General features: G+C 39.6%; 4 protein-coding genes across 12 annotated transcripts in view; 2 read left to right on the top strand and 2 right to left on the bottom strand.

Moving 5' to 3' along the window:
* Positions 1–14,919, top strand: part of LOC126916883 (uncharacterized) — a 193,689-nt gene that overhangs the window by 35,999 nt on the left and 142,771 nt on the right. The window lies entirely within an intron of this gene.
* Positions 1–14,919, bottom strand: part of LOC126916882 (uncharacterized) — a 95,964-nt gene that overhangs the window by 916 nt on the left and 80,129 nt on the right. For 2 of the 8 annotated variants that reach the window (XR_007710775.1, XR_007710774.1), the window contains exons 2-3: positions 785–1,303; positions 6–130 (exon numbers count right to left, since the gene is read on the bottom strand). Coding sequence is in view for 5 of the 8 variants with exons in the window: in XM_050723144.1 (XP_050579101.1) it covers positions 1,041–1,303; positions 4,077–4,638 (825 nt within the window). In the remaining 3 variants the exon portion in view is untranslated. Of the gene's footprint in view, positions 1–5; positions 131–784; positions 1,304–4,076; positions 5,084–5,349; positions 5,888–5,972; positions 7,757–14,919 lie in introns of those variants that run through there. The other 6 variants (XR_007710776.1, XM_050723145.1, XM_050723146.1 and 3 more) reach the window with 6 other exon arrangements.
* LOC126916890 (uncharacterized) overlaps positions 1–14,919 on the top strand; it is a 109,999-nt gene that overhangs the window by 27,436 nt on the left and 67,644 nt on the right. The gene's annotated exons all lie outside the window — the stretch shown is intronic.
* The window catches only part of LOC126916881 (uncharacterized), a 94,059-nt gene continuing 79,924 nt past the window's right edge, over positions 785–14,919 (bottom strand). The window contains exon 3 of the mRNA XM_050723141.1: positions 785–1,029. The gene's annotated coding sequence lies outside the window, so the exon portion shown is untranslated. The remainder of the gene's footprint in view (positions 1,030–14,919) is intronic.

Here is a 14,919-nt window from a genome sequence, read left to right as displayed (position 1 = left end):
CTTACGATGTTTAAAAGAGCCAAGATATATTGCTGTACTCGAATTCCATGAAAATCTACCACGGAGTAATCAGCAGCTATTCCAAGCTCTAGCCATCGTGGCGGCGAATCCTTAGCAGCTGGTCTTTTCTCTAGAAATGACTTATCTTAGAAATCGACTTATCTTCCACGAAATTAGAAAGTCTACTCGACTCGACTTGATAGCTTAAACGCATGATTATTAAAAGCATAAATTAATATCTACGAGCAAGTATTTGTGGAATAATTATTATGGTATAAATAATTATTTCAAAAGTATAATTTCAAAAATATCAATTCGGTATCACCGTGAATTTCATCCTGCAAATTTCTTTAAAATTCTTGACAAATTTTGGTAAACGTATTCCTCCAGCAAATTTTTCTATTTTTCTATTTTTTTACATTAAATTAGGCAAGATAGATAAAGATTCGTGCAATGGACAATATACATATGTGTAATAGACAGGGAATAATAAAATAAATTAAAAACAGCGAAATATAGATGAACGTGTAGAAGATCAAGCAAGAGTGGAACGCAATAGGGAGAATAATTGTAAACCGAGTTCCTTTTAAGGCTGAAGATAAGCTATTCTTATATTACATGCTGTTATTATTACTTTTGTACACGATAGATTGGAATATCAGTACAATTTCTTTCTTTCAGTAATATTCGATGATTCGTTAATTTATTAACCGCTATATTGTACGTGGTAAGTAGAAAAGCAACGATTGTACAAGAATGGCATTTGGAAAAATATTTGACTTACTTGATAATCTGTTCCTTTGCCATTTAGGACCAGAGAAGTATCCAATTTCCTCGGGATTTGTTATTTTATATAGGTTGGGGTTGATAATCAATCTCGGATCCACTCGGATTGGTTATCACACCTTTTATTTTCTCTCTTATACAAAACACCAAATCACACAACAAACGTCTAAACTCTCCCAATGCGTCTTAGCAATTAAGGCGTGGTCGACTCCTATGACAAAAGAGCGTCGTACCAACATAACCCTAGTAACCTTTTAGTAACTAGCGGTCATACCAACTGAGCATTTCTCAACAGGATTTACGTCGATCGATAATTCTTCCGCTATTGTATCGTTGTATTCTGTGGAGACATCGTCTTTTTCATCGTACAGAATCAATTTCTCAGCTTCTGGGTATTCCACGTCGAAGACGTCACCGGAAAGATTATAAAATCCCTGAACATCGTGGCTTAAGGAATCGCGTTTGCTTCGTTTCGACTTTCTCTTACTTTCTTCAACTTCAAATTTATTCGATTTCCCTGTAACCGAATTATCAACGTTTTACCACGTTTGCCTGTCTTATCTTCGCTATTCTCGTTACGGATAAAATGAAAAAATAGTTGCAAAATTTCTGAAATTGTAAATACGACCAGACTGGAACGTATCAACGACATATACGGTGTCACGAAATTGTGACAAGTCAATATTCCAGTTGTTAGTTTGTTGAATTTACGCCACCGCTGATTAAACGTATCACGCTTTAATAGAAAATTCAATTTCCCAGCGGGGAAAATGGAATTTTGCGCTAATTAAAGTATTGCGCTTTTGTACAAAATTCCATTGTTTTCTGTTGCCCGCGAAAATGCAATTTTACGACGGACATTTCAGACAAATTTCCATCAGACGGCTTTCCATCCGTAAAAAAGAATGCTATCTATAAAAGTGTCAATGGAAATTGATCAAAGTAACGTCAAACAAACCCGTTTAAACAGCGAGGTAAATAGACCAATTGCTTTTAACAAAACCTGTATCGTTGCTCTTAACCGTTTCACTTTTAAATATCAATCGGCGCTGTTCCTCATTAAAATTTCGATTTAAATCGAACGAGAAATACAGCGTAACACTTGGAATTTTCTATCGTTTCTCAACCATACTTCGAACATTTACGTCGCATTCTTCGATTCATAGGATCGCGATGTTGGATTCTTCGATTTCGATACAAAAACGTTTCACAGCTTTCGACGCGGGCAATTTAATTAAGAGAACAAATAATTTGTTTATAAACTGCCAATTACGTGCCTTGAATTTCCGATATATGCAATAAATTTCATTGCTACTTGACCTAAGTGGATCATAAAGTTGCAACCGTGTAAACCGTGCCACGTAATTTTATTGCATTCAATTTTCCACCTTTCCAACAATTTATCAAATTAGAATTTATCCGCGCATCGTACGAAATTTTTCATAAAAATTGATTAATAATAGTAGATATATAGCTCCTCGTATTCGTAAAACAGATTTTTAATCTGTAAACAACGAGTCGTGGTAATTACGATTCGATCGATTTTCAACTTAGCAAAATTTGTTTCCATTTAACATTCACATCCAGATTGTATTTCCTTTGTAATAAATTAATTATATAATTAAATAAATTTATTATTCGAACCGATATTCGGATACAGTTCGAGTATACTTGATAAATTTTCAGACTCGATTCTCCAAGTCGAAAATGAGAACATTTTATCCTATACTTTTTCTTCATTTTTCCACAAGGATTCGCGTTGTTCTCGCTTTCAGGCGTTGTTCGGTTGCATCCTGTATATACGGGGTGTGCCAAATTTAAACCGTCAAATTGTAAGGAGTTGATTTACAGACAAGAAGAAGAAAAAGGAAGAACTTTATATAATGTTCGTCAACGGACGTTTCTTTACAGAATTACAAACGAGTATCGTTCGTACGAAACAGGTAACGACGCGTTTTCCATCGCAGCGTGCAAAAGTTCGCTGTATTATCGTGTCAGCGCAGTTGCATGCTTTTTATCATGCGACAACAAGCCCGTGTCGTTAATAGCTACAGTAATGATACAATGAAAAATTATTATCTGGTATCTTTGATTGGTCGTTGGAAAACGTTGTCCGTGTGCTCGGATAGAAGCCTGACATCGATCAACGATGGGAGTAATACGATCTCGTACACACAATTGCTAACAATTCGATCGAGTTGCAAAAACCGCGTGTTTTTACTCGTTGCGCTAGTTGTTCACGCGAACTCGCATCTCCAGAATAAACCTTCCGTTTTACAGTTGCGAAACCATAAATACAGAAAAGAAAACACAGTTCTTGAAACTTTGACGAAACGCTGATAATACGGTCAATTGTCGCGTGCCGTGGAATGGAAAATTCGTCGTTACTTGTGTCATACGTACGATACTTGTTTGTAACTCTGGAAAAACGCGTTTATTGCCCAGCTTCGTACGACATGTTTTTCGGTAAATATTTACAAAGCGGACAATCTCGCCATATTCAACGGCTTTGAAATATGTTTGCCAAGGCTAATATTCCGAACAACTTTTTCCTGTAATACTCTTTACCGTCGCTCTGCTTTCCGCGATATTTGCAGCAATTTCTGTCTCGACGACAGCGATGATTTCGTAGTTTCGCTTTTCTCGATATCACTGCTAAAGCTTTTCCTACCTCGAATAACGACGCAAAGCTTCGTATGCATCGTATCTATCCTGTTACTTGATACGAGAATTTAATTCACGGTAGCCTCAGTGATGTTTCTTCCCTGTGCGAGTTGAAAATGATTATCAGAAATGCATATATATATATATATATAAATGTACGGACGTCAACGTCCGAGACGTTCGTCCATGCCAAACGGTAACGCGTACAGGAAACATTTGTTCAAAATGACTTTGACTTTAGCTATATTTTCAAATTGGAATTAGCTAATGGTCGTTCGCTTTGTAAATGATTATTTCTTTTTCTTCTTTTTGCCTGCAGATTAAGCCCTCCCTGTTTGATGGTTTAAATTTATTAAATTAAATTTATTAAACCGAATATATATATATTCGTTTGTACTACGATTACTCTCATACTCTATGTATGGTATTATCATATCGACGCTATCAGTTCTTACAGTATCACGATCAGAGTCAATTTTAGAATAGAAGAAGCAATTAACGGCGGATCGCAAAGTAAGAAGCTTATAACATAATTGGCAAGGAAGTCGGTAAATCGATCAACCAATCACCTACATCCAACCGTCTAACGAAAGATGAAAAGCCATCGCGATAACGATCCTTCTCACCTGCAGGATTTTCCGGATTCACAGACACGAAGCTCGAATTATTCCCGATCGACCACCACTTCTCGTTTTTCGGCTGAAACATCACATGCTGGCCATTCGTCAGTGGCTGAACGAAGAACGATCTCTGCCCGATCAACATCAAGGCGTACACTTCTTCTTCGCATATCGTCACGACGACGAAGGAACTCGCGTCTCCTTCCAAGCTGCCTTGTCGAAGATCGCAGTTCGCCTTGGCGTTACGTCGCTCGGACTTGGTTTTACCCTGGCGCACCCAATTCACGGTGAAATTCGACGACAGTATCAATCGATCGTTGGCCATGGTCCTTAAGGTCCAGTTGCTGATCTCGAGGAACACCGGCTCTTGGTGGAGATATTCGCGCCAAGTTTCTCGGTCTTCGTGGGTCGATCTTCTGTTCCGCGCGCTCTCATTCGGGATCACTCGAGGGTAAACGATCTCGTACTCCTGCAAGCTTTGCAGAAAGTCGCTCATTCGCGACTTAGTAGCGATCGTGCCGAGCAGCCACGTGGCGAGGAGAAAACTGGGAAGTTTCGATCGCGTCATGTCTCGCGCGCTTTGATCGAAATTTCAATAGGATTTTCTGGCTACCCAAAACTCGCCAGGCATGCTCGTTCACTCGCAGACGTAGTTATCGCGATGAAAGCAGCTAGTTCGCAGACCCGATATTCTCATTTCATTTCGCCGGTTCGTAACGCGTTCGAAACGCCGTGTCATATAGACGCGGATGCGACGATACTCTCGCGATCTAACATTTTCAATGTCTCGCGCTTTATCACGTAGCTCGCGCGGAAGTAATACGAAGGTGAATCGTTGGTTTTAATACACAGGGTGTTGTTTAATCGATCGTATAATGGAGAAGGGAACGATTCTACGGTACACCAGAGATGAAATGAAATCATAGAATGCAGTGGTTTTGTAGGTAGTGCTTTATCGAAAAGATTAACCGTGAATATTTGCTCGACCTATTTATGCCAAATTGATACAGAGCGACGAGTTTCGAACGACGAATCTTTCTCAATTTCCTTCGATCATCGTCTCTAGGCGTACGAAACTGCCTCGTTGAATTCGAACGTTTCTCGATTTCCTTCCACGTCTTTCAATTTCTTCTTTTTTCAATCGCCGTTCGCCTTCTCAAAGCTGTCTTCGAACAGAATTCTTAGAACGACTTCCAATTCCTTTCGATTCGTCCAATCGTTTAGCTTTACGAAACTGTTTCGCTAAACTCCTTTTTCCACTGTATTTGCGTATCGTAACAAACTCGTCGGCGGTAACTCGCGTCGATTAACGATTCACCACCAGTAAAGTAACCGGGAATGCAGCAAACTAGTAGTCGGTAGAACGAAGCGGAACGTAAGTGGAGCAAGCGATAAGAGCGATCGCGACAATCGCACGCCTCGCCGTGCGATTCCCACGCGAACGAATCATCAAATTCGAGCCAAAGATTCACACTAACTCGAAGATTCGCGCCAGTATTTTCCACGCGCGCGTCACAGAAATTCGAACGACTTTCGCGAAAAGGACGGAAGGATAAGACGATCGATCGGATCTCGGGTCGATCGCGATACCCCCGGACAGAAGGTTTCGACGAAAAAGTGGAGTAGACGCGACGAAGGAGCGTCGTGCAGCAACCGGTAGCCAATTTTTCCACCACGTGGCACCACGTGGAAATTTAAACGTTTCCCATGAAAATGATGCACCATCGGTGAAAGTAAAATACGATAATTAATCGGTCGTCGAGTCGAACGTGATATTCCGGATAAAATTTTTCAATGAAAAAGGTGGAGTAAACGCGACGAACGAGCTTCGTGCTACGACTGGCAGCCACATGGACGGATGTCCACTTAAGTTCTAATAATGGCAGCTTTATGTGCAATCACAGAGAAACGAGGATGCTGGCGAACGCATTGTTCGACCCCGACCGAGACGATTTAACAAGGGCCGAGGATTTCATCTTGAACGTTGCTCTCGACCCCACCAGAATTCTTCGCTTTCCCTTGAACCGCGAACTCGAGAATATCGTATTCAGTAAGGCGACGAATCTAATGAACGGGAATTAGATCTGTTCCGACAGCTTCCTTTGCCTGGATGAAAGAATAAGTACGAGAGATAAATTATGTCAGATAATGCACAGTGACTGGCAGAAAAGTCATATCTACTTACGTGTATGAATTCTAAGTAAAATTTATATTAAACATTTCTTTTTTTGCCTATTACACACTTTTTTTTCTATTCTACGATATATGTCACACGTTTACTCGTCTCGTCGATTAGAATTCACTTTTATAAAATTACAGCATTTCTTCTTCAAATTTTCTTCGGGGCTTTCGATATTTGCGATGCTCAGTGCGTGGTGGCTGTGCAGCTACAGCTAACAATATCTTGTATATCAGTATCTTTTATAATCTTATACAGTGGCTGTGAAAAGGTATTTATATGCGTTAGGTTGTCCCAAAAGTTTCTTTAGTTTTATAAGGAAATATAATGTTATTATTATTGAATTCTGTATGAATAAAATAAAATGGATTCTATTACTACAAAATAGATCATACATAATTCAATACAATAATATGATACAAAAAATGTACATTTATTATTTCCTCACAAAACGAAAGAAACTTTTATGCCAACCTAATGCTAATACTTACGTATCTCTATCTTTTTCAATTTTTTTTCATCAGCCGTTACATTTCACTTTCAACTAGTGTCAATAGTTCGTAGTCATACGATAGTACTATCAAGTGACGCGAAATTTATCTGTCCATCTGCATAGTGGATGGTTTTCGACCAGTGACTTTAAGTGATTTTCCACTTTCTTCATATTTTTGCTTAGATTCCGCTTCGCATAAAAAGATTCACATGTATCGATATGAAAATTATTGGAAGATATTCTAGCAACTTGCAAGAGTATTCAAGAATTTTTGAGCACACTTTTTAAAACACGAGAACGTAAACAGATATTGCATGATCCTAAACGATCCAGCGTGTAAATGTCGGTAAGGCTTTTGCAGACAGAGGACAATTAATATGCTTTCAATTAATAGAATTGATTAACACGCTGGGATAAACACAATAGTAGAAATAATACAGAAATACTTTTTGTAGCCACTGTAAGTAGCTGTTGGGTACAGTATTGTTCAAAAGTAGACAGTCGCTCGATTACTTTTGGCAAAATGTACTTTACTCGCAAGATTATGCGTAAATGGACTGCAAAATTTCATAACAGTTAAACGTAAAACGAGCAATAGCCTACGTTTTGTAAAATGGTTTATCGAAATTAGGAGATAAAGAATTTCAGATAAGTAAGAGTGTAAAAAAGAAGAGAAAGATGGTTTTAATATTAATTTTAAAAATATTAAAAGGGACATTTCTGATTTTCTTATCCGTTGATAAATTGTTGTTTGAATAATTGCTTCTTGGAATAAAAAATATTTCTTTCCATTTTATTTGCGTTTTACACGACGAGATGAATGGCAACGAACGAGATGCAAAATGAGAGATGCTTAGCATCGAGGCATTACGCGTGGGCGATAGATTAGTATGACTCTTCAGAAAGAAATTACATTACGCTTAACGACGATCGTTATTCTTTCCTGGAATGGTTTTATTCCCTCTTAACAAGGCGATGTCGTCTCACGTTTTCTACGAAAAACAAAAAATTCCATTCTTTGCCTTAGTTTTCATTATATGCTATCGCACGATAAATCATATCCCTTTGTTCACGAATGTGGAAATTTAATTAAAACCGATTCCTAGAAATATGCGTTTTCCATTGGAACAAAACCCTATATCCCGTTAGAACCTTCCAGGAATTCAAGAACTTTGTAATTTTCCGTTTGACGATGTCGGATCTACATTCAACCTAAGCTCTCTCGATTTCTACGAAAATGATAACACGCAGATTTCCAGGATGCTGTTGAAAGAACAGAATGCACGAGTATAAACTGAATGCTTTCATTTAGGCAGTGTAATTACGTTAATTGGTTACAGCTGTAAACGCGCTGGTATAAACTATATAGTTTAAGCGATTTAGTAGATACCTGATCTCGCGTTTTCCTGTTTCCAGCGAAATTTTAGTATTATAAACGGAATGCGGATGTTTGTGCGTTTGAGAGAAATGTGGGTGTGTATAAACGTCCAGGTTGTACACTCTTGTTTACGAGTATCGAAAAATATGCCGATCGTTAAAATTGTTCGCTTCCTGCAAAATAATCAAAATAATTGGAAACCAATCGGAGGATACTTAAAAATTAAAGTAAAATAAAAAGAAAATTAAGGTATAATTAATAAAAGAATATTGTACAGAGATCGTACGAAGGAATTTTAATAAAAGTTGTGTACAATTTTCTAATGTTATGTGTCCACGAGAAAATTCCCATTCTATTGGGTTTTCTCAAAAGTTTCTTTCGTTTTATAAGGAAGTGACAGATGCGCATCATTTTTTGTTTTACATTATGATCCATTTTGTTCTATTAGTAGAAAACGGATCATACAAAATTCAATAAAATAATATAAAAGAAAAAATGTTGTGCATCTATTATTTTCTTATAAAACAGACAGAGACTTTTGGAACAACCTAATATGTATCTCATTGACATCCTTGGGAATTAAGTAGAGGATAATGGAAAAATGGAAATCGATAAAAAGTATTTATTATTATATCGAGATTAATGAGTTTTTTTTTTTTTTTTTAGAAAAGTTTGTTACTTTATACAATTTATTGGTAGTGTATTGCTATAACAATTTTTCTAAAATTTACAATTTAAATTATATTGGTTCGTTGAACGATCGAGTAATAACTTAGCAGTGTTATAAATCTCATTCTCGTAGATTTGATTGTATTTGTAATTATTATAATTATGAGCATCGTATTCTTAAGAACATCCCCTTTTTATATTATCAATTGTTCTTTGATTTATCGACATCATTAGAACGAGAACATCATTATTATTTTCTTATTTCTGAGCTTCGTATTATCGATATTGTCGTAATTTTATTGACTTATTAATCAATATTCATCGTAATATTATTATGAAACACATAAGGAATGAAACTCCATGTATACATTTACAAAATGAAAACAGCATTTTCATTGGTAATGCGACAAATCTTATGTATCGTGTTGTTGTGTAATATTACAGTGTATGTTACAATGTACGTATAAACGCGTTAATGGAACCAATTATTCTCATCGGTGACTAAAATGATTCACGATCGTATGTTATTTCGTCTGCAATGTCAGGACGGATACATGTAGTACCGGGGCCAAAAGGCCTAAGGTATCGGCCGAACGGTAAACAAAATACCGTTTAGCATCAATGTACCTTTAAGTGGACAGTTTTCGTGAAAAAGCTGCGTGACCTTAACCACGGGGGGTTTCGGGATACCTGTTCCGAAGAACGGGAAAAGGTAGAGGGTGCAGAGCGTGTAGAGTGTGGAGAGCGTGCAGAGCGTGTGGAGTGTGCGGAGTGGACAGAGTTTGGATTGGGAAGCAGAAAGCTGCATGCGAGAATAGAACGTAGAACAGCATTGTAATCATTTCGTTGCTCTTAATAATATATATTAAATCAAAACATCATCACTTGTCCTTTCTCTCTAAGACCCATTTGGATACTACATAAATTTTGGGGGCTCGAGCCGGGATCTAGAGCGCTAAGTGACAAGTGAAAGGGATATTTCGGAACAATGAGTGACTACAATGCAGGAGAAGCAGTGTTGACTGACGAGCAGGTGGCTCAGATGCAAGTACCGGAGTTAAAAGACGAGCTGAGAAGACGACGGCTGAGATTAGCGGGTAGAAAACGCGAGCTGGTAGCGCGATTGCTGGCTGCGGTACGTTTAGAGCGGGAACACGGTGCACGAGAAGAAGACGATGACGACGACGATGATTTAGAGGACGACGATGACGATGAGATGGGCGTGATTGGGGACCGTTTAGACGGCAACGATCCAGGGAATCACGATCTCAATAGTCAAGTTCGGGTGACTCCAGTGGGAAGACGTCGAAGCCAAGACGAGCGTAAGTGCACAGTGTTAACGTTTGAAGACGTGGAAGGCTCGTTAAAAAAATTCAGCGGAGATGACCTACCGAATGTAACTCAGTGGATAAGAGATTTCGAGGAAATGGCGGAAATGTGTGGCTGGTCGGACATCCACATGGTGGTTTTCGCGAGGAAGCTTCTCACAGGCTCTGCTCAAGCTTTCGTACGCCAGGAACGATGCATGAAGTCCTGGGCGAAGTTTAAAATGGCACTGGTAGATGAATTCGAAGACGCAGTGAGTGACCGGCAGGTACATCAAGAGTTAGCGCGTAGAACGAAAAGAGCAGACGAGAGTCTGCTCCAATATATGTATAGTATGCGTGAGCTTGCGGGGCAAGGAAGAATCGATACACAGTCGGTGATCGACTATATAATCCAAGGTATTCCCGATGGAGTCTCAAATAAAGCTATACTATCCGGGGCCAGGAATATGCAGCAGTTGAAGGAACGCTTCAAGCAGTATGAAGCGATGAAAAGAGATATGAAGGCGAAAACAAAACTTGGAGAGCACAGGGACGATAAAGCAGAACGATCAGCAATGCGGAATCAGTCGAGACAAACGAGCAGTGATCTCAAAAGGTGTTTCAATTGCGGCGGTGACGATCACTTAAGTGTTACATGTCCGAAGAAAGAGAAAGGTGTGAGGTGCTTCAGGTGCAACGAACTTGGACACATGGCGTCAAGGTGTACAGCACAACCGAAGAAGACCTACATCATTTCAAGACCCAAGAAGAAGAGATACATGAAGGTGGTGACGATAGATGGATGTAGGTTTACAGCGTTGGTAAATACGGGTAGTGATCTCACGTTCATACGATCAGACGAGTATGCGAGGTTAGGATCACAACCGCTAGGAAATGGTAAGCTTAGGTTTGATGGTTTGGGTTCCACGGGCAATGAGACCTGGGGCGAATTTACAAAGATAATGATGGTCGACGGGTGTGCATTCACGGTCACGTTGCACGTCGTCTCAAACAAGGTATTGAGGAGCCACAGCCTGCTGCTGGGTACTGACTTTTTGGATCAGATAGAGTTGCGGGTCAAACGGGGCGAGGTGAGCTTCCTACGGCTTGACGGGCAGGATGATGGTCACGAAGACGCGTCGGAGGTATTGAAGGTCAACGCGATAGAACAGACCGACGAGATAGATCTAGCGCACGTACAAGAACCTCACTACCATGAAGCGATCCGCGATATCATTAGGGGGTATAAGCCAGAGAAGACGCGGGAGGTCGGGATAACCGCGAAAATCGTGTTGAAAAGCGACAAACCCGTGGTACGAAGATCGCGACGGCTGGCGCCGTCTGAGAAAAGGGAAGTGGACGATTTGATGGAGGCGTGGACAGACGAGGGTATTATAAAACCAACGGACTCGGAGTATGCGGATACCCCGAGTAGAAATCCACTGCCGGGTGCTGTGGATATGGCTGAGTGTGAGGACGGGCTGATTGCACGGTTGAGAAGCGCACAGAAGAAGGGCATTGAAGTCCGTAAGATTTTAGATGCCGCAACGTGCAGTCAGGCCGATGGATATGTAACCAGAAGATTAATCGACGAAGAATGGGCTGCAAAATTCGAGGAACAGCGTCGTGAGTTACGCGAGGACGCTAAAAGGAAGATCGCTGCGACGCAAGAAGAAAACAGAAAGAATTTTAACAAAAGACGGAAGAGCGCGAAGCAGTACCTAAGGGGAGATTTGGTAGCCATTAAGAGAACCCAGTTTGGCCCAGGTTTAGAACTCGGAGGAAAATTTTTAGGTCCGTACCGGGTATCACGAACAATGCGGAATGACCGGTACATGGTGGAGAAAGTAGGGGAGCATGAGGGGCCTGCGCACACATCGACGACCGCAGACTTTATGAAGCCTTGGGTCCTCAACGCCGAAGATGACGCATCCGACGATAGCGCAACTGAAGACCACATCTGAGGGCAGATGTTATTGCAGGATGGCCGAATGTAGTACCAGGGCCAAAAGGCCTAAGGTATCGACCGAACTGTAAACAATGTACCGTTGGGTCCTTTAAGTGGACAGTTTACGTGAAAAGGCTGCGTGACCTTGATCACGGGGGTTTCGGGATACCTGTTCCGAAGAACGGGAAAAGGTAGAGCGGGCAGAGCGTGTAGAGCGGGCAGAGCGTGTAGAGCGAGCAGAGCGTGTAGAGCGAGCAGAGCGTGTAGAGTGTGGAGAGTGTGGAGAGTGTGGAGAGCGTGCGGAGTGTGCGGAGTGGACAGACAGTCGAATTGGGAAGCAGAAAGCTGCATGCGAGAATAGAACGTAGAACAGCATTGTAATCATTTCGCTGCTCTTAATAATATATATTAAATCAAAACATCATCACTTGTCCTTTCTCTCTAAGACCCATTTGGATACTACATACATGATAATTGTTAATGTAATTTGTAATATTAAAGCTAGAAACAGATCGATCCCTCTTATCGTCAAGTCGTTCGCAGCATCGGTACCGATATTGCAAAACGATTTCTCGCAGCAAGTGGTGCAAGCGGAGAGTTTTGTTCGTTCACCGACCACTATACATCCGGAGTCGCATTTGTTAGTATACTTTCTCTCCACCGACCAAGTTTGTGGACTAGACGTTGAATCTTCGGTGCTGGTAGTGTAAGAAAATCGCTTTATCTGAAGAGAAAGAAGCAAACGTGAAAGGAATATTTGCAGATTTTAAACTTTCACGATGTTCGTTATATGACATGTCCTAGCGGATCGCAAGAGACACTCGTACGCTAAAATATAGTATTTCTTTTAATTTTGTTCGAATACGAGCTCATTTTGGGCGGCATTAAACCACGAACTTGATAGTATCGAGCGAAAAGAGAAAAAAGAAGACTGAAAAGAAAAGATGAGAAAGAATTCTACATGTACGTAGAATGATTCTTGATACTAAAATTAAATTAATATTTGCAACAATTCCTTGTTTCACTCTGTATGACATTTCACATTGGAACTTGTAACGAACACGAGTGAGTGTGAACGTAACATATTTTTAGTCAAGGGAATATCAATTTTCCAGAATATCTCGCATCATTTCCAGAGAATACGGCTCGTTCATTGTTAATTCGGTCGGTTAATATCGATTACGGATTTCGTAAAATTTTTGCCGTGTATGTGCAAACTGTACAATTATATCATATCCAATATCATTGTTGATTACCAATAAATAAGAAGAACAAATAAAAAATTGCATTTGCATATTCCCTCAAATGTGTACACCATGTACATATGTTCCTATAAAGCGGAAACAATTTCAATAAAGTACGTAATTATTATGAAACTGAATTGATCGACTATATTGAACATTTCCAAACACTAAAATCGCGTTATGAACGAAATGAAACTGTGGCTCTATCTTCAACAGCCTTTTCTCGCTCTCGTGTTGACGATAACTAATATCGCTTTTAGCTAGCTGTTTGCTATATTCTGTTTGCTTTAAAAGCACGCGATCAAAGCAAAATATCAAACATCTGCTGAAACACGTGCGTGACCTGTGTATAATCAACAAGCGTTTGAATCGCTGTTATCATTTGTCATTACCATACAGGTTCTTTTGTCACCAGTGCACTTGTGCCCGAAAGTGGTGAAGTTTCCGATCAGATTGGCGCATCTCTCTCCATCTTCCATTGTATCACACTGATGACACCATAAATCGTTTGCTCGTTCCGACGCTGCGTGAGTTCGATGTTCCGTAGTTAACAGTTGGCCTGATCATCGGACACAATCAACCGACAAATACGTATTAATTAATAGAAATCGTGATTTATCCTAGATTTCTAAAGATTATTAAAATCGACGTAGGAATCGAACGTAAGACGTTGGGCAAATCGTTGTCTACTTTTTAATGCTTCGCATCTTTCTCTCTTTTATTTCTTAGAAATTACTTCCTTCTACTTCTTCCTTTCTTTCATTTTTCAAACAAATGTGTCGTGCTTTCATTAACGTCAGATTTTTGTACATTTTTGTAAAAATAAATAGATATTAGTCTTGACATTTACAGACACATCGGCGATATGCGTAAGATGAAATTTCGTCGCGTTCGTTGACAAGATTGCTAGGAAGATTGCGGAAAGGGATATCATCGAGGAAATCGTCTAATAAGGTGAAACATCGGTTTAGGTTTCTTATTTACAACGGAATTCTTCGGATGTTTAGCTTTTCCGTCGAATAGCGTCTCTAACGATATTTCGCCAAATTTTCCTGCTGTTCTTGCGATACGTCCGACGGTAAGACTTGGCAAGCAAAATATCGTAAACGTATCCGGAAATTACGAAAAATTTATTTCGATTTATTTCAATTAAACGTATTCCGAGAGCAGCAAACGTATTCCTTATCCATTGGCAGGTAATCAACGAAATCATACACGGGTACTTAAAAATACCTACAGTTATGAAAGATATTTCCAAGTTCGGAAAAACGCTTCCACGCAAGTTTGACCAATCGTACCAATCCTCTAGAGTTTCAGCTTCTTAACAGATTCGATCATCTCCGAAGACTAAACAGACGGTATACGACTACGTTTGCATCTATACGACAATTGGATCTACGCAAGACTGCAGATTCGATATCCACGAAATATTCTATGTATATCTCATGAAGTTAAAAATTAAACTGTTTTATTTCACATCTGGTTCCAATAGAATAAGATGGATTAAACGTAATTCAATAAAATAATTTAAAACAAAAAATGTTGTGCGTCTATTATTTCCTTATAAGATAAAAGACACTTTTGGGACGATCTAATGTTAAAAATTCTCTGTGAAAGTTGATTGTAATATT

Source organism: Bombus affinis, chromosome 5 (assembly GCF_024516045.1).
Source record: "Bombus affinis isolate iyBomAffi1 chromosome 5, iyBomAffi1.2, whole genome shotgun sequence".
NCBI classification, from domain to species: Eukaryota; Metazoa; Arthropoda; class Insecta; order Hymenoptera; family Apidae; genus Bombus; species Bombus affinis.
Note: the sequence above shows the minus strand (reverse complement) of the source record. Positions and strands in the feature narration are given on the sequence as shown.